Source organism: Aulonocara stuartgranti (genome assembly GCF_965226115.1).
Source record: "Aulonocara stuartgranti genome assembly, chromosome: 7".
Lineage (NCBI taxonomy): Eukaryota > Metazoa > Chordata > Actinopteri > Cichliformes > Cichlidae > Aulonocara > Aulonocara stuartgranti.
Window position 1 is genome coordinate 4846326 of NC_138945.1, and position 23948 is coordinate 4870273.

Genomic DNA, 23948 nt, shown 5'->3' on the forward strand with positions numbered 1-23948 from the left:
CGGTTCGATACTTTGGTGTCACGGTTCGATATTTTTTCGATACAAAAAAAACGTTCATGCCTTTTAATTTGTCATTTATTAAAATTATAAATATATATTTTAACTCAAAAGTACAGTTTTTAAATTTAACCCTAACCCTTGTGCGTGTTTTTTATTTTGACAGCGAATGCGCACCTGCGGACCACTTATGTGCAGCCCTGGTTATTTAGCTCATCATATTGCAGCCACAGAAATTCTTTTGTCCATGAAACCATAAAGCTGCACTTTCTTTTTGCCTTATAGTCTGATTTGTCATAACTTTTCCGTTTTGTGGTAAGCTTTTCTTTGGCTGTCACTTCTTCACCCTGACCTGTCTTATTTGGCTCAGCAGAACTAAAATATATATCCTGCTACTTTTACACACACACACTCGCATAAGCTCAGCGTTTCTCTGCATCCTCTCACATGTTTAAGCTTGCTGCGGGAGATTTCACTCGTCATGTTTGCATAGTAAGCTAACGATTGATAAGACGATGTCAGAGGAATTGGTGCGCAAATTATCATCACTCGCCAATCGGTGCTGTCGCTCTCTATACACAGTTCGCGCGATTACAAAGTGAAAGCAAAAAACAAGCGCAAATTCAAACGCGATTTCAATATGTCACATATTGACAGTGGCTCACCGATGCCAATGACATAATTACCCAGCTACATTTCCAAAAGAATGCAAAAGCATTGACATATATTTTTCCTTCCTACAATAGGCCGACGGGCAGGGCAGAGATAGATTTTGGTACCCCGGCTGGAAAAAATCGCTAGCTCCGGGACGTCGGGCTAGCGATATTGCGAGCCCTGTATCTGATTGAGGAATCACTCATCTTTGGAAAAGAGAGTTTATTACAGAGAAATGGCTCTTTCCAAAATAAAAGCTATACTATACGCTTCTTCTGGGCTATATTCTCAGCAGCATATTAAACATATCAGGTCCCCATAAGGAGAATCATGTGCTAACGGCTGTCTAAATGACTCGGGTAAAGTTTGTAGCATGCATGCTTGTCGTTTTTGTCTGCTTCCGCTTGTCTTTGCACTAGGATCATGTAAATGTGCAGTCATATTCGTTGTGTTCCCACTAGTGCCTTCAGGTTAATCTCGTTGAAATGACCTTAGGCTAGACGGCCAACACGTTAACGAGCTAACTGCGCTAACACACTAGTTCACACCCATGTAATTAAGCATTGCGTGGCACATCCAACATACTGTTTTACTTTTGTCCAAGGCTTACCTTCAGGGTCATACGTCACATGAAAACCAAAATAATTCTAAACGCCAGATCTGAATGAGGGTGGGGGAGGTTCAATTTGCCATGTTGCAAGGAGAGCTTAACTTCTGTCTCGCTAGCTTGCCCTGCGCTCTTCCTTCTGATGATGCTGTCTGTGTTGAGCGCTCAGTGGATCTGCGCTCGACAGTGCAGCCTAGGCGGAGTAGTCGAACGCAGATTCACTGAGCGCTCAACACAGACAGCATCGTCAGAAGGAAAGTTGATAAAATAAATTACAAATGTTGTATTGTTCGATACATATGCGTACCGAACCGAAAGCACTGTATCGAACGGTTCAATATCGATACGAATATCGTTGCACCCCTAGTATACATATACATACACATATACCTGCACATGTCCGTACACATGGAAGGTCCATTATGCATGAAGTGGTGACCGTGGATGTTCAGTGTCCAGTGACTTATGACATCGTGATTGAGGAGTTATAGAGTCTAACTGCTGTTGGGATGAATGATCTGCGAAAGCGCTCCTTCCTGCAGCGAGGGTGTTTCAGTCTCTGACTAAAGGAGCTGCTCAGCCCACTCACATACTCATGCAGTGGGTGATGTGGGTTGTTCGTGATGGATGTCAGCTTTACTAACATCCTCCTCTCGCCAACCACCTCCACAGACTCCAGGGGACATCCCAGCACGGAGCTAGACCTCCGCACCAGTTTGTCAATCCTGCTCCTGTCCCTGTCCGTGCAGCCACTCCCCCAGCAGGCCACTGCATAGAAAAGGGCAGATGCTACCACAGTGTCATAGAATGTCCTTAACAGAGTCCTGCAGACTCCGAAGGACCTCAGTCTCCTCAGCAGGTGGAGTCGACTCTGGCCCTTCTTATACAGGATGTCTGTATTTGTAGTTAGGGCTGCCACGATTAGTCGACTAGTCACGATTATGTCGACTATTAAAATCGTCGACGACTAATTTAATAGTCGACGCATCGTTTGAAGCTTTGTAAGATCACAAAGGACGCAGGAATGAGTAGCAGGATTTAAGAGTGTAATGGCAGCACTGCATGTACAAGGATGCCAGCTGCCGTTAAACCCCGAAGAAGAAGAAGCTGTGTCCCAGAATTCATAGCGCAGCCCAGCGCAGTTGTCAACAACGGCGGCAGCAATGGCGTGTCCAGCGGGGTGGCCTGGGGGGGCACAGGCCACCCCCCCAACCAGACTGGCCACCCCAGGTGCCACCCCAAAGGCAAAACAATAAAATTCAATCAAATATCAAATGTCCAATTATGTTTTCACGTTGACGCTCAGATATCCGAGTGTAAGTGAATGCAGCATCGGCTTCTGCGCTATGTGCATCAGGTTAGCAAAGGTAGGAGAGCGAAGCACGAAAGACGGCACTGCAGGAAACAATTTTTCGGTGAAAGAAAATGAGGACAGAATAAATGTCCCGGTAAGTAATATTAAGTTTGTTGAGTTTAGTAAACTAAGGTGAAATTAGAATACCAAGGACAAAAATAACACTTAAAGAATTATTGCAGCCGTGGAATATTTCAGACAGTATGCTACTGAGGGCAGCTAACATACGAGTTATGAGTTATAAGATGTAATCTAAGTCGTAACATTGCTGTATGGAGCTGCAGATTTGGTTGCAGGTTAACATAGCTGGACTGGCCATCGGGCATACCGGGCATATCCCCAGTGACTTATTTTTTATTTTTTTTGTAATGGCATGAACAATGAGAGGTGGTGGATTGGCCAGATGCAGGTCGATGTGTAGAAATAACTCCGTTGTTTGGTGGTGGCTATGGCGGGGCTTCCACAGAGGCCAGCAGGTGGATGAGGGAAGGGGAGGCAGGAGGAGAGCCCCGAGGCGGCCACCAGTCCGAGTGTCAGGTGAACTGAACTTCAGGTAAGAAGTTATGACCTGCAGTCTATCTGGGTCAGATACAAACTAAGTTTAGGTGGAGTTTATTTTCATTGTGCTGACTTTTTACTGTCAGTTGCAATAACTCGTACTGCGTTCTAGCCAGCTTGACAGAGTTTTTATACAGCTGGTTGGGTGCTATGATGTTACTGATAGTGAACTTTATTTTATTCATAAGGTTAGTAGAGTTGCCAACGGCTCCTTAAAAATGGAATGGTCCCTCAATCAGAGAAAATATTACACGTTTCGTATTGAGCTGAGAAGAGATGCAGTTTGTCCCGAACTTTAGCTAGAATGGAAAAAGACACAAAGCTGGAGTTATTCTGTCTTTACGCTGCACAGCTGCCTCTTCTTCTCTCATTCTCTCCCCCTGCCTCTCCTGTTGCTACTTCAATCATGAAACTGATCAATGATCAGCTGATCGGCTTTTCTCTCTTGTTTATTTATCGCCCACTTTGCACCAGAAACAGGAAACCAGCAGATGTTGCGCTAAACAACAGCAGCACGTTTAAGCTTGATCAGCTGTTGTTAGAATGTATTTAATATTAATTTCTAGTATCAGCTGATGTTTGCTGGAGCCACAGCTGTAAAGCTGCTGGTCATTATGTCGGTTTGGATATCTGGTGAGAGGGAAACATGAAACCAGGAGATGTCCTTACTGAATCATCAGAGCTGAACAGGTGATGGAGAAACAGGTTTACCTTTTAGGTCACATGAATGAGTTGAAGGGAAGTTTTGAACTGTTTCTGAGAGGCAAATAACACCAGGATCCTTTTTTATGTAGCTGACAGCTGGTAACTGTGCAGGGGTGGATCTAGGAAAGTTTTGCCAGGGGGCCAGGTAGGGCATTAACAGGGAAAGGCACAAAGAAATACTTTTCTTTCTTATTCTCATTTAAAATACCTAGTTTTTATTAAATAATTATCTAAATCTTACAACCAAAGTTTTTATCTGACGTAAAATGTATAGAAATCATACATATACCAACAAGACAGTGTACATCACTGTCACAACAGGGTTTGTTTTCAGTCAAAGTCTTTATGGCTTTACTACCTGGTGGGTCGGCCTGTAGTGAAAATGCCCAATTTTTTTGTCCCAGTCCAGCCCTGCAGGTTATACTGGCAGTGTCACCATGCCAGCTGACTGTATTTCATCATCAGCCAGTGCTGTTCTTTATCAATATTACCAAAGTTTACCATAAGGCAGCATAGAAAGTATTTACTTGCTTTCAGGTTTTATTCAAATGTTAGTCTTTTCAGTTGTTTCCCCACTTTTTTCCTGTTTCAAAATCAAACACCAGTTTGTGAGAAGATTATCTTCTTTTTTTAACAGGCAGATAAAGTTTTACATTGGAACTGGCTAATTTGTCAATTGTATGTTACAAATGTTCGTATTTTAATATTCAAAAATGTTTTTGTCCAAAACATATGTGCACTATATGTCAGTAAAAATACTATGCAAATATTGCTGTCCTTGAATGCTGAGTAAACACTGACAAAGCACTGATTGTATCTCTTGTACTTTATCAACGCAGTATCTAAAAACTTTGCACCGTAGTGGTTAAAATCTCATTCTAATAAGAGTTAAAAGTGCATTTGGTTATTAGGTTTATAGGATTATTGAATTATGGTTAACGGTTGGTAGAATTTTTTTTAAACATTATCTGCCAATTACATCTGCCACCCTTCTCCAAATCTGTGCCCCTACCTGGCCCCCCCAACAAAAATTTTCTAGACACGCCACTGGGCGGCAGCTAGTTAGTTTTAACTTTACTCTTATTATTCTTTCTGGGTCACAAAATAAACGTTTAACATATTTTCAGGCGAGAATGTAGCTGTGTAAACCTCAAATATCTGCTCAGTTTATCAGGACACCACATATTTTCAAAAGCGCTCCGACGTTTTCGGAGACGTCTGTTACCCACTAGCTCGTTAGCTAGGCGGGGGCAAGGCTAACTAGAGCCGTGAGAACACCGGACTCCCGGCAAATCGTTTTCAAACCCACCGCCGTCTTTCGCTAGTCAGGTTAAACATATATATATATATATATAAGTCACTTAGATAACTTAAAAATGTTATTGTTTGGCTTTCTTTAGTATTTTATTTGTTCCTGAGTAAATCGGTTTGGCTGAGATTAAAGTTATAGTTTTTGCACAGCTAAAACTGTCAAGCAGACAGCTGATTATCAGAAGTGTGAGACGCTGGAGAATATACTCCGGTGTCCTGTTATATTTTAGAAAGCAAGGAGTTTATTAAACTTCACCGAAACAATCTGCAAATTTCATTAAAAATAAACTACCATCTTGTCTTTATTTTTAGTTAGCACAAACACTTCAAGCTGTAAGCTAATGATAGTTATATAAGACCAGATGCTGCTGGTGCAATAAGCTGTACGCTGTACGTCCAATGGATGATGATCTGATTAGTCGACTAATCGCAAAAATAATCGGTGACTAGTCGACTATCAAAATAATCGTTTGTGGCAGCCCTATTTGTAGTTCAGTCCAGTTTATTGTTGAGGTGAACACCCAGGTACTTATAAGAGTCCACTATCTCAATGTCTTTCCCTTGGATGTTCACCGGTGTTGTAGGGGGTTTGATTGATTGATTGAATCTTTATTTTGAACATGTTGAAAAAGTATAAAAAAAATAGAATTAAAAGAGACAAATGAACAAAGCAAACAAAAGGAAAACGAGCAACCACAACTCCAAATAACGTCCATGTTCAAAAAGGAGCAGGAAGAAGCATAAGCTTATTTAATCCCACCCCTTTTCCACTATCTAGTATCAATAGACTACAGAAATACCTCCTTGCAATTACATTATATGTTATGTGTAATTTTTAAAAAAAATATATACACATATGTTTCTATCTATCCATACATACGTATATACACACATACGCACATATACACATTTTCAATAACCCCATTAACACCTCAAGGATACACAACCTACAATTTTTTATATATATATATATATATATATATATATATATATATTATACCCCCATACCAACAAACCCGTGCATGCGCACACACATGAAAATATTAGACAAGAACACCCTATCAAATCTCTACCTTTTCCCTGTACCCTGTAAAAACCATATCCTTAAACCGCTTTTTAAACTGCGCCATGCTTGGACATTGCTTCATATCTTTACTTAGTCTGTTCCACAGCTTCACTCCACACACAGAGATGCAAAAACTTTTTAATGTTGTATGGATACGAGGATGTTTTAAATTTAATTCCCCCCTCAAATTGTATCCCCGTTCCCTTTTAGAAAACATTTTTAGAATATTGTCAAGAAGCAGGTTATTTATTGCTTTATATATAATTTGTGCAGTGAGAAAATGAACCAGATCTGTGAATTTTAGAATTTTTGATTTTAAGAATAGTGGATTTGTATGATCTCTGTAACCAGTTTTATGGATTATCCTTATGGCCCTTTTTTGTAATATAAAGATTGATGATAGCGAACATTTGTAAGTATTGCCCCAAACCTCTGCACAGTAATTCAAATACGGTGCAATCAGGGAACAATAGAGAATGTGGAGTGATTTGTGGTCCAGAATGTGTTTTACTTTACTCAAGATTGAGACACTTCTTGAAATTTTGTTATGTATATGATTTATATGAGACTTCCAGTTTAATTTATCATCTATAATCACACCAAGAAACTTATGTTCAAGTACTCTTTCAATTTCCACACCATCTACATGAATCTGCACTTGTGCATTTCTAAGGGAATTCCCAAATAAGATAATTTTAGTTTTACTTAGATTTAGCGATAGTGACTTCCTCCTGAAGTCTATGATCATCTCCTTTGTCTTGCCGGCGTTGATTTGGAGTACGTTGGTCTCACACCAGCCAACAAAGTCACTGATGACCCCCCTGTATTCCTGATCATTCCCGTCTGATACGCATCCAATGATGGCTGTATCATCTGAGAACTTCTGTAGATGGCAATCGTGCGAATTATAACAGAAGTCTGAAGTGTAAAGCCTGATGTTGAGCCGTCTAAAATCACAGACCCCCAGCTATGCAAAGTCAGGATAAACTGGTGACAGTGCAAGAGTGAAGAGATATTAGAAGCTCCTTCTGGAACAGTAATGTTAAAGTTTTCACACCAGGCAAAGACACTGTCACCTTTTTCCACAATGTCAATGTAAATCCACAGTGGAGTAAAGCACTATTCTATTGATTTCAGTGTTTTGAAAATAGTTTTTGTAAAGTGTTAGTTTGGACTTGCTTTAGAAATTTGATGGTTGGAGGACTGACACAGAAGATAAGCACTTTATGGGCAAGTTTTAAATGACCCAACCCAACCCGAAAAACTAATTTGTGTGTTACATGTCTTGTGCGTGTCAGGCCAGGAAGTAGGGCTGGGGCATATTATACCGTTCACGGTAATACCGGTATAATGTTAGGCAACGATAGGAAAATGAAATATCGCGATAGAATATGAGTAAAACGCGCATGTGCAGTGCCTTTGTTTTCATACGCACATGGCCGATTGTTGAGTGAAACAGATGAACCAGAATTGGTTTGTAAAAATGGTGCAACCTCAGTGATGTGGAACTGGTTTGGTGTTTGTCCGTCAGATACACGACAAAGCACATTTTTTGCAGAACATGCAAGCGGCTGTCGTTATTGTCGTATTTGTCAGACTAAGATGCTCTGAAATCTGGGAGTAATCTGGGTCCTAAACTCCGTATGCTTCAGGTCAAAAGAACACTGCAGCATCACTGAGAGTTAAAAACTGTCTAAATTCTTTCATCTTTAATAAAACGATCAGCATTGCTGCTTTACCAGGTGTAACTATGAAGTTTAACTTCCAGGCATCCATGAAAACAAAATTTATTACATTTAACGGAGTTAGAAGTTAGCAGGAAGCTAGCGGAAGTTAGCTCGCTAGTTTCGCTAGTTACCTAAGCATGATATAGCACGTTCTGATGGAGAGATTTCTGAAAAAATTCAAACGTACAGCTCTGCTATCACTTCCAACATAAATGAAGACAGGAAACTAAACAGCAGTGACGTTTGTAGGGTTACTGAAGTTGGGCTAGCTGGTATATAATGATGTGCTACGTGATGGCTAGCGACACAGCTATGTTAGCATAACATAAACAGTGAAGCTGGAGGACGAACACTAACACTTTTCCACTTATAAAAGTTAACGTTAAGGTTCTTCATGGTTAGAGACAAATGCAATCGCATGGCAGGATGCTGTAAACGGACCAAACTTCAGTCAGGAGAACAACTGAGACAATCCATCCACAATACGAGGTTAGTCATTAATATACTGCAACAACATGGGAATAGAGCAGCTGCCAGAGAATTCAACATTAATGAATCAATGGTACAGAAGTGGAGGAAGCAAGAAGAATGAGTTTAATAAAGTTTGATTTATCTGACTGCTTTGTTTCCTTTAATGTGCCTTATAATCCCGTGCACCTTATGGTCCGAAAAATGCGTACTGCACACTGCAGTTTAATGTTGCAATGCACCTCTTTTTAACTTCAGTGGATATTATACATGGTTATGCTCAGGATATGTCAGCCCATTTCTACTGGAAATGCCTTTTGGTTAAACTTTCAGCAAGGAATTTGCATTTGCACTGTTACATTTTTATAAAGCTTTAATGTACATAAAAACCAGCTTCTTGTTTAAGTGAAAATAAATGGAAGGTTGTGGAGTTGTATTTTGTCTCGCATCAATTATATCGTCAGTTATATCATTATCGCAAATTTTCAAATATATATCGTGATAAATATTTTTGGCCATATCGCCCTGCTCTACCAGGAAGCAGCTCTGTTTGTTCTGCTGTCAGTCAGTCACTCCCTGAGAAGGGACGCCACCAGAAACTGCTCTTCTCTCTCTCTCTCTTTTTTTTAAATTCTTCTGTCCTCTCAGTTCTTTCTGCTCTCTGTCAAACTGTCTTTCCCTTCCCAGTCCTGCCGCTCACCGAGGGGGTGGGTGGTGGGAGTGCTTCCTGCCTTTTTGTCCAGCTGGCAGATTGAATAGGAACTCCTGGAAAGCTTAGCAAGATCCAGCGCCAGTGCAGAGAGCTGAACAGAGCTAGGAGTCAGACGCGAACTGAGGAGAGCTCAGAGGAGAGGGGAAGCGATGCCTGTTTCACGCTGCTTCTGATGCCTAACAAGGCCACTACTTACCAGCATCGCTCCTCTGCTTTCCCAGAGCTGCTCAGGAGGAGAGCACATCAAAAGCCCTTTAAGAGTCTGAACTCAGGAGTGGCGAAGTTTGATATGAGCTAACGTAGATGGGTTTAAAAGCTTCCCACAACAAAGTTCTCCACATTCTCAGGTCGCAGCTTTCTCGCATGGTTTCAGCTGCTTATAATAGGAATCCATGAAGGAAATTAAGTCACTTGTTACTAGTGGTCAGTGGCAGCGACTGAAGCAGATGGATGAGCCTGAATCTCTTTAACAGATCAAAAGCAGTATCTGCCTCACTGATCCGCATCGTAAAACTGTTTGCCTGTGTGTCCTGCTGTCTCTGCCTTTGTTGTTGTGTTCCTCTAAGCCTGTGTGTGTAGTAACGCTGTGCAGTACGCGTGTCCAGATAAGACCGTCTGCAGGCTTTGGATTGACCGCCTTGCCTACTGACCTTGCAGAAGGCAGTGGTTGAAAGACAGCTTTGGGCCGGTTAATCTGCTGGCTTAACCAGATGCATTGATAGACACTAAACACGCACACATTCACTCACACAATAATGATGTTAACTCTTATTAAGAACCCATTTATTCATGCAATTTAGCAAAAAGACAGTCATGTGGAAATGATGCACTGTCCTGCAGGTTCAGGTCACATGCTTCAGTTTGTGCTCCCATCAGTCAAATCAAACATTTGGTTTGGTTGTGGCTGTCAGCCGAGGTAATTTTATTATTATTGACACTGCTAAAAGCCTGTAATGTGAAGCAGGTTGAACATGCTTACATGGCTTTGCTAGCCAAACGGCAGCAGTCCAGCTAAGTGGTTATGTGCAGGTAATTATTAACTTGATAGGTCAACCCAAGTTTTCCAGTCTACCTCAAAGCACCTTTATAGGAGAGGCCCAGTGTTTGCAGCATATGACCAGTTACAAATATGGACCAGTCTCCTGGGAGTAGAATGATATATTTTACAAACTAATCTCTAATATTAGCAAAAAAAAATCACAGCGGTCGCTGTGGCCCGAAGTAGAAAGGTATGAGTTTATTGATAGGAAACCCACTGTATCACTATGTTGTCCTCCTTTGTTTTTCATTCCTCTTTCCCCTCACCCACTAACCAGTCACGGCAGATGGCTGCCCCACCCTCAGCCTGGTTCTGCTGAAGTCTCTTCCTGCTAAAAGGGTTTTTTTCCCCACTGTTGTAAAGTACTTTCTCATCATTTCGTTGTTGAGGATTTCTCCCAAACATTGAGATACTGAGAATATAGAGACTAGTATCAAATGTAAACAGTTTAAATAATGTGGGAAGCACTTTAGTTAAATAGAAGTAAATAAATTAAAATGATGAAGTCAGTAGATAAAGATGGGACTTGTTCCAACACTGTCATGTTTTCATGGGAAAAGTATAATTGAGCTGTTGTCCCTTTGACATGTTCCTACAGGCACAATTAATCACTATAGCAATGCTTGCATCACACAGTGTATCTGACTGTAGTGCATGCAGGTTTGCTGCACCACTGTTTATTGGCTCAGCAGAATGGAAGTGAGCAACCGTTGGTGGTAACACCTGTGCTTTTCCTGCTCTGACAAGCCAAAGTGATTGCTGGGAAACCCTGTAAAGCACCACACGAAGAAGCAAGACTGAACTATGATGTTGAGGCTTATTTCTTATTTAATTTTGACCTAAAGATTTATTCTGAAATGTCTTGGATTTAAACTAGAGCTGGGCGATAGAACGATAACGATATGTATCGCGATATAACTTTTGCTCGATAGAGAAATTAAGCTATCGCGATAGACCTCGCCGCTCTTGTCCTCTTAAAAAAAAAAAAAAAAAAAAAAAAAAAAAAGGTCAGCCAATCCAAATTAAGTAGCGCAGAGCCGAACCAATCACAGCCGCAGCGTCACGTCGCGTGCCAAGCCGCACGTGTGTTTGTTTGGGAAGCGGCCAGCAGGTAATGGAGCCAGCGCGTAATGGAGGAAATGAGTGTGCCGACTAGAAAAATCAACCGAGCGTGACCGAAGAGAAAACAGATGATGGTTCCAATGCCGGAGAGATTGTCGAACGGAAGAGCCAAAGAAGTTCCGTAGTGTGAAGGTATTTCGGCTATTTCAAGTCTGACAAAAAACAGAGTAGCGTGCACTGTAAATTGTGCCGAAAGCAAGTCTGGAAATACAATAAACTGGTGCATGCGTCACACTGTGCGCCACGTTATTGTTTCGGTGAAATGAATTTCTACAATACTGTTACTGTTAATTCTACTCTCTGCAGTGTTTAAATGCTTACATATACACACAGTTACTGTCCGTCCACACATACGACTAGGGATGGGTACCGGTGTCCGGTGCCATGATGGCACCGGTTCTGACATAAACGGTAGTAACCAGACCGAAAAGCAGCGCACATTTCGGTGCTTTTTTTTTTCCTGAGCTGTGATACACTTCTAGCCAATCATTTTACGTTTCCGAGAATAGTAGGCGGGCCCAGGTACGTACGTTCTTTTAGAGCAAACTCAGCAGCCTGCAACAAGTGCTTTAAGCTGATACTGTGATACTGTCAAAGGAGGTAACACCTCAAATCCGATGAAACACCTGGCGACGCATAGCGTTTTTTTTAAAAGCCCAGAAATGCGCCGTATTTGATAGCTTGCTGCGAGACCTCACACCGAGCACATCTACTGCGGGTGGGTTGCCTGTTATGCAACATCCCCCAAAAACACGAAGAGGAGAGTCCTGGCCCCTAGCCCTGCCAGTGTAGCATAAATGATGACGGATGATGATGGCAGCAGCAGCCGTTCTTCTCTGCGTGAGTAGCTAAATGTTGTTCGTGTGTAATTTACGTTGAGTAGGCTAACCACGTTATTACATTAATGCATGTAAGGTGAACTAGCAAACATCATCATAGCTACATGCGGCTGTCTTCTTGTTTGATGGCAGATACTCCCTTCACCCTGGCCAAAAAGGCTAAAATGACCAAAGAAAAAGTGGAAAACAGTTAAACATGAGAGGTTTTTGGACAAAGTTTGTGTTTTTTCCATTGTTTAAGCACTGCTTCCAGCCAAGAGTGATACCATATATACCCCATAGCTGCAGAAAAGGCTAACATTGTTATCTTTTTACAAAAAACCAGCTGAGCATGAGAGGTTTTTGGACCAATTTTGTGTTCTCTATTCTTTAAGCACCGGTTTGAGCACCGTTTGAGCACCGGCACCGTTTCAAAAGTACCGATTTGGCACCGGTATCGGATAAAACCTAAACGATACCCATCCCTACATACGACTCGGTTCTGCTTCTATGCCCCAGCTTTGTTTACTATTTCCCACCGAGGCTTCTAGACTTCTGATTGGCCAACATTTCTGCACGGTTAGGAATCTAGCGCCACCTGCTGCTTTGGCATGTTCATAGCAGCGTTTTCCTTCATTTCTGCCTTTATGTGTGGACGGGATTATTTTTTAAAACGAAAACGGAAAATCTCAGTTTTCAAAAATACCCGTGTACGTGTGGACGTAGCCTCAGTCTCTGACTGGAAGCGCTAATTTGTCATTCGGCTTTTGTCAGACTAAAGTAACTGTTAAAACTGTTTGAAAAGCTAAGCTATACAACAAGGAGAGATTGAGAATTTCCTTTTAGTTCTCAGTTTATTTGATATTGACAAAAGTTAGTCAGTTTTGTCTGTTCTTCTGTAAAACAAACTAAGATTTATTTTTAGAATTAATATTTTGTTTCTAAGTGGAATTGACAATTTAGTCTGTTTCGTTTGTTCTATTTTGAAACTTAAACGCTTTAGCGGCTGCCTTTTGTGTAGTTTGCAATATTTGCCTTTATTTATCTGAAAAAGTCTCATGTTCCTTAAGTACATCTACCCTGTTGAACTTATTATGGGAAATAAATATTTAAATCAAAACAAGCTGCTGATTATTTCACATTTTACTTGTGAGCAACAGCACATTTAAATCTTACAAATATAGTTATTTGGCTTATATCGTGATAGATATCGTTATCGCCTGAAATGAAAAAAACATATCGTGATATGAAAAAATCTCATATCGCCCAGCTCTAATTTAAACATATAATTGCAGTAATGTATATAATATTCAAACATCCTGCTGTTGAAAATATTTGGAGCCAGAGACTGTATGTAGATGGATTTTGATGTTTGCATTTTGGCCATAGAATACCATTACAGACACCTATGTAATGGTAACATAAGTGTCTAAAGCACTTAGGCACTTGGAATCATTTCTCTAAGTCGTTTTGGGCGTTGCTCCTTAGGCATTTTCCCAAAGAGAGTGCTGGCAAACTCAGTACAAACATTAAGGGGATTTTGTGCTCCATCTGGTCCAGAAATGTCTCTTCCTGTAGTTGGAGGCTGCGGAAAAAGACATAAAATATGAGCTACTTTTTTTCATTCATAGTTCAAATCCAGACAGGGAGTTGAAATGGATGATTAAATTGTACAGGTGTTGCTTTTATTGTGCCTGCACATCATGTAAAATGCATTCAAGGCTACACACAGCTGTGCTTCATGGTTGTAAAGGAGACACCCTGGACTGATGGGTTCTCATAGGTCATACTCGAGGAGCATCAGGCGACAGCTTCAACAGCAAATTCCTCAAGCTTCAAGGTTTCCTGTTTGGCTTTTCAGCCTCACAGGTGTTCGTTTCTTAAAGTCACAGTGTCATATATTTTGGATATCACGGTGCAGTTTACATTTCTCTTGGATTTTTACCAGTACTTCTACTGGTCATCACAGAGGACACAGAAACATGTAGTGAGAAAGGTCCTGCGGTTTCAAGAGTACATGATGGTTCCCTGAAACTCTGCTGTTGTTTCTCTGAGCAGGCTGAAAGTTGCAGAATGATGTCACACTCTCAAGTTCATTTTTTTCCAGCCTGATCTCTGTCCTGGATCTGTGGTTAGTGTAATATGCATTTAGCCAACCGTGTTAGAGCAGGACGGCAGTCTGTTTACAAACCTGCCTCAGCGCCTCTGGGCGCAGCACCCAGTGCATTCACTGCTTGCTACTCTGCGTACGCATGTGTGTTGGTGCGACTGGCTGGGGTCGTGCACATGTGCGTGTTCATGCATGCTCAGTCAAACCACTGCAGGCAGGCCTCGTTTTGCTCATTCTTCCCCTCTGCTGTGCTCCCGTTCCCTCCGTCTCTATTTTGAGACGCACATGCCTGCTGTGACCCAGCACGTGCCGATTCTGTCAGATTTAGTCTTGGGCTCGGTGGATCGCAGCGCTACACGCCCTTTTCTAAATTTAAAATGATGAAATCAGAAGAAAGTGTGCTGCGCCCATTCGCTGCAGTCAGACTGGGTGCTGACACGGTTTAGTTTGGGCTCTGGATCTCTCAGTCTGCTAAACTTGCAGATCTTTATCATTTGCCAATACACTGACCTTTTCCCCTGTTTGTCCCCCTGTTACAGTTAGTCCCGCTGAGCCTCACGAGTGACTGCAGTTTTCCAACTCTCCTCATATGCCTGTCTGTCTGGCTGTTCTTTCCTTTACACCACTATGTTTCCCAGATATCCCGTTTTCACACTTTCTGGTTGAGGCCTCGCACATGTCTGTTAGAGGTGTATGCGTGTTTGTGCTGTGTGTTAGTTAGCAGGCCTGTCAGGATGTTAGGAGGCCAGCTGCAGCCTCAGGGCAGAATGAGAGAAGCTGAGATCCAAAGAGAGAAAGAGGAGGAGGAATGTCAGGAATCCCATGGGAAAGCCACTCTGACCATTTGTGTGTTTGTTTGTTTTTGTCTCTCTAGCAGTCCAGCCTGCCTTAACTCAGTGAACACATGTTTAATATGCAGGCCTTTTAGTAAGTACATTAATCCTGTAGAGTGCTACTGTGCACTCTGCAGGTATGCCAGTGGTACCTGGGCAATAAATGTTCAAATCATCAGTCAATAAATTACCCCGTGAATGAGTCCAAAAACCTGGAAATAAGTTCAGGATTTTGGAGTCCCGGTGCCTCCCCTTGAAGTCTTAGATATTGCTGGATATTCAGCATCATCAGGCACAGCCACTCACCAGTGGTGGAGGTTAGAGCAGGGCGATATGGCCAAAAATATTTATCACGATATATATTTGAAAATTTGCGATAACGATATAACCGACGATATAATTGATGCGAGCCAAAATACAACTCCACAACATTACTAGCGCAAAAAGACAACCTTCCATTTATTTTCACTTAAACAAGAAGCTGGTTTTTATGTACATTACAGCTTTATAAAAATGTAACAGTGCAAATGCAAATTCCTTGCTGAAAGTTTAACCAAAAGGCATTTCCAGTAGAAATGGGCTGACATATCCTGAGCATAACCATGTATAATATCCACTGAAGTTAAAAAGAGGTGCTTTGCAACATTAAACTGCAGTGTGCAGTACGCATTTTTCGGACCATAAGGTGCACAGGATTATAAGGCACATTAAGCGAAACAAAGCAGTCAGATAAATCAAACTTGATTAAACTCATTCTTCTTGCTTCCTCCACTTCTGTACCATTGATTCATTAATGTTGAATTCTCTGCAGCTGCTCTATTCCCATGTTGCAGTATATTAATGACTAACCTCGTATTGTGGATGGATTATCTCAGTTGTTCTCCTGACTGAAGTTTGGTCCGTTTACAGCATCCTGCCATGCGATTGCATTTGTCTCTAACCATGAAGAACCTTAACGTTAACTTTTACAAGTGGAAAAGTGTTAGTGTTCGTCCTCCAGCTTCACTGTTTATGTTATGCTAACATAGCTGTGTCGCTAGCGATCACGTAGCACATCATTATATACCAGCTAGCCCAACTTCAGTAACCCTACAAACTTCACTGCTGTTTAGTTTCCTGTCTTCATCTATGTTGGAAGTGATAGCAGAGCTGTACGTTTGATTTTTTTCAGAAATCTCTCAGTCAGAACATGCTATATCATGCTTAGGTAACTAGCAAAACTAGCGAGCTAACTTCCGCTAGCTTCCTGCTAACTTCTAACTCCGTTAAATGTAATAACTTTTGTTTTCATGGATGCCTGGAAGTTAAACTTTATAGTTACACCTGGTAAAGCAGCAATGCTGATCGTTTTATTAAAGATGAAAGAATTTAGACAGTTTTTAACGCTCAGTGATGCTGCAGTGTTGTTTGACCTGAAGCATACGGAGTTTAGGACCCAGATTACTCCCAGATTTAAGAGCATCTTAGTCCGACAAATACGACAATAACGACGGCCGCTTGCATGTTCTGCAAAAAAATGTGCTTTGTCGTGTATCTGACGGACAAACACCAAATCAGTTCCACATCACTGAAGTTGCACCATTTTTACAAACCAATTCTGGTTCATCTGTTTCACTCAACAATCGGCCATGTGCGTATGAAAACAAAGGCACTGCGCATGCGCGTTTTACTCCCATTCTATCGCGATATTTCATTTTCCTATCGTTGCCTAACATTATACCGGTATTACCGTGAACGGTATAATATGGCCCAGCCCTAGTGGAGGTATTAAATTCATGACTGTGGTGTACTTTGGCAAAGTATGGCCTATGGCATAAATAGACGCACAGACCGTCTCAGTCAGCAACATTACAAAAACTGGCCCCAAAATCAGTAGCAGGATAGTGCCAAGGTAGCAGTCCAGTACTGAGCAACTGGCATTGTAGGGTACTTTACATAATTTACATTTAGGTGTGAGAGTTAAAGATTCTGGTATCACTGAAAAATAAGCAACCTTTAAATGATGATGGAGGTCGAGATGACAGCAAGGACAGAGAGGAGAAATGGGGCCAACAGGCTGGGCTGGAGAGAGATGGAGAGGAAGAGAAACAGCAGGGAAGAGCTGTGGGGGTCAGCCATCCATCACTGAAGTTTAGGTCACTAATCTATTTACAGAGAGCTGGCACTGCACTTCAACTTGTCATGTGGAACCAATATTTAATTAAAGCTGCACGAGGAAGGCTAATTGGGACGGACCTGCCTTTAGGGGAGGTTTAGGCTGTGGCAGTAACTAAAACAATCAGAAGAATGGAGCTGTCATTTTCAGCTAGTCTTTCACTTCTGCTGTGTACAGCTGACATTTCTGCATGTCATTTGGGAGTGTGTTGGCTTTATTTGATGAGTTTCCTACAATAAAATAGAAAAAAGAAGCAAATATTGCAAATTCTCTCTAAATATTCACTCTTGGCTCTAAATATTGATTCCCTGCAGCTTCGATCCACACACATGGGTGTTGCCCTTAACTTGAATGTGAGTTGAGCCCAGCTGACTTGCAGCTCCCTGCAGTGTTTGCGCTCATCGTTCAAGTGTTTGTGAGGCCTGTTTGGTTTTGTCGAGCCAGCGTGATGTTTGCTGAGGACCCACTGAAATGTTAGCACAGTCTCAGCAATTTTAGGTGAGCTGTGTGAAGAGTTCCATCTTTACTTGTGACGCACCTCATTGTCACATCTGCCCCTCAGGCTGGACAGACCACAGACGGAGGCTGCCAGGAAGAGAAACTGAAACCTCTGACCTATGACTTTTTTCTGTCCACAAATGCCAGAGGACACTGCTTTCACACAGGCTGAACAGCCTGATAAAATTGTAGAAAAATTAGTCGGATTGTGTGATACGGAGGGTCAAATATTTGTCTACCTATAACAACTACTGTACGGTGATTCTGCCTCACATTGTCTGGCAGGATGAGTTGAATGGAGTGTCTCATTGTGCAAAACACATGGCAATACTGCTTTATCAGTATCAAGATGTCATTTCAGTGTCATGCATAACAATAACTGTTTAGTTCCTTGTATGAAGTGCATCCGTCACACAATAGGCTCTGGATACGCTGTTTGCACCAAAACATTAGTGCCTGACTAACAAAACCAACTGATGCAATAAAGATTCAACTGAATTCAGAGCTGCAGACTGGCAGCGCTGAGTTCCCAAAGGACATGCATTCTTTTCCACATAATAACACTTTCTCTGTGGCGGTGGGATGCACACACAAAAAGGGACACCAATTTTTTTTATTTAGTTATTAACCGAAAACTATAAACACAGAGAATGATTAAAGCAGTTAGTGCAGTGAGTGCACAGACTCCAGCGCTGTCATCTTAAAGTGCAGCTGGTGATGGCATGCTTGCTAGCTTAAAAAAATGTTTCTTCAAATGAGTGAGTTGGGCGTGGTGTAGCAGAGGAAGCTGCAGCAGACAAACTGGATTCCCAACTCGCGTCATTGTCAGAATGTCAATCATAGCTGAGCAAATACACACAGGGGCGACCGTGGGGTTAAGAGGGGGTAAAGAATGCAATCCAGCAAAGCATTACACCCTCTCGGCGTAGCCTGATGATATGCACAGCTGTCCTATGAGCAGTAAGAATGAACCCATGCAGATTTAACCCCCAGCAGGTGGTTTGTTTAGAGGATGAAAGGAGTCATACGAGGGGAAAAAATGATGGAAAACTTTGAGCTGAAACCCTTCATTGGGGTCTGTGGTTTTAAAGCTTCTGACATGTAATGAACACTTGGTTTGTTGTCAACGGTTTGCAAAAAGAAAGTATTTGAATGACACAGGAGCCTGAGACTTTTTACAGCAGACTTTACTTTTAGCGGACGTTACTGGAAAATTGCTTATCAATCAAGAATTACTGGAGCAACATCTGACTCACATTAAAATGGAAATACTCCAGCTTCCTGCTTTCAGGCTGCACACAGATGCTGTATGTAAGAGCTCAGTGGACTGTACTGCACTATACACGGTTTTCTCAGCTGCTCCTTTCAACGCAGATTTAAAGTCAGAGGCAGTAATTCAGCACGCTTTGATAGTGACGTTGATATTCTGTTTGGTCTGTTTAGAACTAGTATTGATATTTGATTTTGTCTTTAAATGGAGTTGAAAATTCAGACCTGTCAGTCTATATAATGACAGAGAAACGTGGTATACATTTGGATCAGTTCTCAGTTCTACCCAAAGCATTTTTTAAAATATGTAAATGGTGTGAAAAATACCTATTTCTATACTAATAACATTACATCAGTATTGTTGACCACTCTGTGATTTGTCAAGTAAAAACTGCGTAAACATCTGCTTATTAAACATGAGAAAAGGCCTCTTTGTGCAGCCGCTAGCAATTTTAAATTCGAGTAAAGAGTTTTTTATAGAGGAAAATGGTAAAATGGATTATAGAATACTTTACTTGGATGCTTGGACGTTGGTATGTATATGTGCAGGAAACACTGAAAAAGCACACACATCAATGTCAACACCGGGTAACAGAAAAGTCATAGACATGTTTCCACCTACTTGGAATCACATAAAGACAACAATGCTGGAGCTGAAACATCAGTGAGTTAATTGATTTGGTGGCATGTTTTTAAAGGACAACTTGAGGAAATTCTGTGAGTCACGTGTCTGCTAACTGAAATTTAAGGGTTTCAGATTGTTGGACAACTTAAAAAAGACATTTTATAGGTGTTGCAAGATTACAAGCGTCCTCTGACCTCTATGAACAAAACATCTGGAAAATGATCTGCAGATGGCTAAATAATAACACGCGTCGACACATTTTTGCCATTCTTTGTAAACTGGATGTGTTATGGTTTTCTCGTAGCACCTTTAAATTCTCTTACCTGATAGATCTGATTCAGAATTTTAATTTTTGCTCGGTAACCTTTTTTTGTCCAGTACTCTAATCTTGGTCTGTTTCTGATGTGTCCTTTTTGGAAACCCCCTCAAGCTACTGTGTACCCAGCCCAGATTGATGTTTGGCCACAGATTACTCCAGTTTTCAAAGCCTGAAATTGTGTCGTGGGAGTCGGTCAGAGGTCTTGCTGGGACAGGCAGCCCTCCTTCCCTCCAACCAAACACTCCTCCAGTGCCTTTTCATGAGACGCAAGCCAGATGCTCAGCTATTAATCATAGGCCTGTGTGATGGAGAGGGCGAGCATATGCAATGTGTATGTTTGGACTGACTGTGCTCTTTGTCAAGTAAATGTTTGTGCAGCTTCTGTGCCGTCAGTATGGGAGAAGGGAATGGAAAGTTGGCACTGTGAGGACCGAAATAGAGAGATTTATACTTCAAGGACGCACTGAGCGAGGAGGACAGAGGAAGAGTAGATAAACGGGGGGTGGGTGAGAGAGAAAGTCAGCAGGAGATGGAGAGGAAATGTTTTATTCCCTCCATCTGAAAGCTTTTCATGCTGGCAGATCAGTCTCTGACCTTTCCCCTTACAGACAGTGAATCTGCTTTATTATCTGCACTGCATCCATGTCTCTTCAGGCCATCTCAATATTGTGTTCAGTGCATGCACATGCTTTTATACATGCGTTATGTAAAGTCCTTTTTGTCATGTGTTCAGCTGGTTGTACTTAGAAAACAGTAAGATTATATAACGTTGCTTAACTTGTGCTTTTGTCCTCAGGTGAGTCTGGTCTCGGGAAATCGACTCTCATCAACTCCCTGTTCCTGACTGACCTCTACTCTAAGGACTACCCTGGCCCCTCCCACAGGATTAAAAAGACTGTTCAAGTGAGCTTTTTCAGCTTTTTGCCCAGTAAATGAATCCTATGAAGTCTAGGTCACCATTGATGACAAGATCTGTAACCTTAACTATAGATGGCACAACACCACTTTTTTGTGACCGATATTATAAATTTGGATATCTGCCGATACCGTTATGAATCCGATATAGTGTATTTTTAATCAATAAAACAGTTTTAAATATCTTGCTGCATTTTGTATAAATTCATACTCAAGTTTTAAAAAAACAAAAACACTAAACCTATTCTGTTATACCTGTATGCAAAAAATATACTGCACCCAAAATATTTCATAGTTCAGCAACACTGATCAATCTAATAAACTTAAATCCTCCATCCTCCCTGTTCTGGTATTTTAAAGAGCACTTAGCAGAAATATTAAAGAACCTAACTAATAGGGTTGCAAACTCCCAGCAAAAAAAATAAAAACAGGGAACCACCCTCCGCCTCGTGATGCTTTATCGGCGTAATCAACCTTAATTTAATGCACGCGTTATTTTAAAAAAATGCACAGAAATCAATTATTTTTCTACAATAATTAAATAGATTCAACATCTTTCTTCAACAGAATTGCAGACTGCACAGATGGTACCTTCCCAAAGGAAAAAGTACTATTGCTTACTAGGGTATATTAGACTTAACCGATCATTGATCAGTTTCATGATCGAAGTAGCAGCAGGAGAGGGAGGGAGAGAGGCAGTCGCTCCATATATCGGTTGTTAAGCTTAACGCTGGAATGCTTTACAAACATTCAGAGATGAACTTACACACTTGCTTTACTTCTCTCTGGGATCACTTTCTCGGAGATGAAATGCCGGGTTGGTAGCGAGGCTCCAAATGCTCAACCAGATCGCTGAGAGGTCTCACACGCCACAGCCGCTCTATCATGTGACACATACTGCTCGACGTGCTAAAGTTATGAGCGGAGTTACGCCATGTCACAAGTTTTGTGAGGTGCTTTTGTGATATTTAATGGATCGGATTACATTTTTTATTTCTCTCAGATATCCGATCCAGTAATTTAAGTTCGTATCGGACCGATACGTAATATTGGATCGGTCCATCCTTAACCTTAACCCCTGTTTCCTTTACACTTTACATCACATGTGATTTCTGGGTTTTGAATTTTGTTTTATAACTAAAGCACATTAAAACAATACTTTTTAACTAAATGTACTTTACTTTCTTTTAAACACAGGGTTAGGTATAACCTAATAACCCATGGTAGTGTTAATTCTCACCCTAACCCTATATGGGTCAGACCTCAGTTGCCATCAGTTCATTTTTAGCTTCAGGTCCAGTGTAGAGATGTTTTGAGTTTTTGTTAATGGTCTCTGTACAACCCCATGTCTTCTTATAGTTGATAGTCATATAAACAAAGGCACTATATGTGCTAAGACTGTGAGATCACCATTCACCGTTTTCCTGCAAGAGTTTGATGCTTGATGTCGATTTCTTCTACGTTCTAAATTCCAGCAGCGACAGCAAATACTGGGATGAGGATTAGGAAACCATGAAATGAACAGATGTCTTACAAGAAAGTGTTGTTTCTCAAGCCAGTTTGAAGGAAAATAACCTTGTTAATGGAGACATTTTAAGTCCTCCCACAGCCGTTGCTCAAGGCATTTTGTCATTTACATTCCAGTGTCAGTGATATCTCCTAATATCTAAAAACAAATTCTTCACGTAGTACTCATTCCCTCGGAAAAATGATGATTTCTGGGTGTTAAAAGTAAGCATCAGTGTGACCACACCATATGTTAGGAGCCCCTGAAAGTAATCTCATTCATTCTGGCCAACAAAAAGTGTACTTGAGCGTGAGGGGGAAACTATTTGAATTTGGTAGTTGTTTTGGTGAGCAGTTCAAAGACCCTTGTGGAGCTCGTGGTTAGGTCTCAGTGTTTGCAAACTCGACCTCGGTGTGTGAGGCCAACCTGAACTATAAAGTGTAAAGAAAAAAAGTCAGGTACAGTTAAACTTGATGGAATGCAGGTTGAATGTTCACCTACAAAGTAAAAGTTGTGCCGTTTTGGATGATGTTGAAATTTCCTCAAGAGTTGTTGAAAAGCTCAAATCTCTAATCTGAGCTTAAACACATCCTGTATATGTAGACGTTAGACCAGTTATTAAATCCAAGAGTTGACTTTTTTTTTGCACCAGCACGTTCAAAGTCTTAACTGGTGTCTTCAGTAAAAAAAAAAAAGAAAAACATGACAGATAAGCACAGGCACTGAAAGGGATGAAGTTTCATGTTTTCTGACAAATTAATTGAGAACATCTGGTCTGGTCATTCTGAAGGCTTTTCTTGCTCCTGCATTATCAGCCAGGTTTGTTAAAATTGACATGTTAGTAGGGATGGGAGGCTAAGAGGGGAGCAGGATTCTGCTGGGGAGGAAGAGAGTATAATGGAAAAGGAGAATGAGAATGCAGGATGGAGGAACTACGAGGCAAACAACAACGCCACTGGACCTAGTTTTGTCCTTTTATGGTAATGGCAAATTGAAGTGGAGGAGGGAGACTGTGTCTGGAGTAAAAGGGGCAAAGGAGAAGCAGTTTGGGAAAGAGGAAAAAGCAGAAGATGGAGATGTGGGACAGTGTGATGAACTAAGACGGAAAGAGATGAGATGGTGGTGGCAGGAGAAGACGGACAGAAGCAACATGGCGATGAGTGAGGAAAAGGTGGAGCTTTGTAAAACTAAAGAGCATATAAACCTCGAGGAGGGTGATGGGGTAGATGTGATGAGGGGAGAGACAAAGAAAAACAGAGGATCAGGGCTGAATTTCCCCCTTGGGTCTGAGAGGGTCAATACCAGGGCAGGAATGTTCCCATGAAATGTAACACCCTCCCACCCCACCCTCAACCACTACTTAAAAGATGAGAATTCATCTCCACACGCCGCTTTGCACTATAATTCGATTCCCACTACCATATTACTTATGAAGTCTTAAGATTTCCATATAGGTATGTCATAGGGGAAAATTCCATATACTGGGATTAATGTGAACTTAACATTTACAACTCTAAATGGGTGGCTGGCAGCTGAGTGGGTGAGAGAGGTTAAAATGTTAATTGAGACAAGTTAACCG

General features: G+C 41.3%; 1 protein-coding gene across 2 annotated transcripts in view; it reads left to right on the plus strand.

Annotated features, from left to right (window-relative positions):
* LOC309711564 (septin-7-like) overlaps positions 1–23948 on the plus strand; it is a 63053-nt gene that overhangs the window by 13055 nt on the left and 26050 nt on the right. For both annotated transcript variants that reach the window (XM_082541965.1, XM_082541966.1), the window contains exon 3: positions 20744–20850. In XM_082541965.1, the coding sequence (XP_082398091.1) occupies positions 20744–20850 (107 nt within the window). The remainder of the gene's footprint in view (positions 1–20743; positions 20851–23948) is intronic.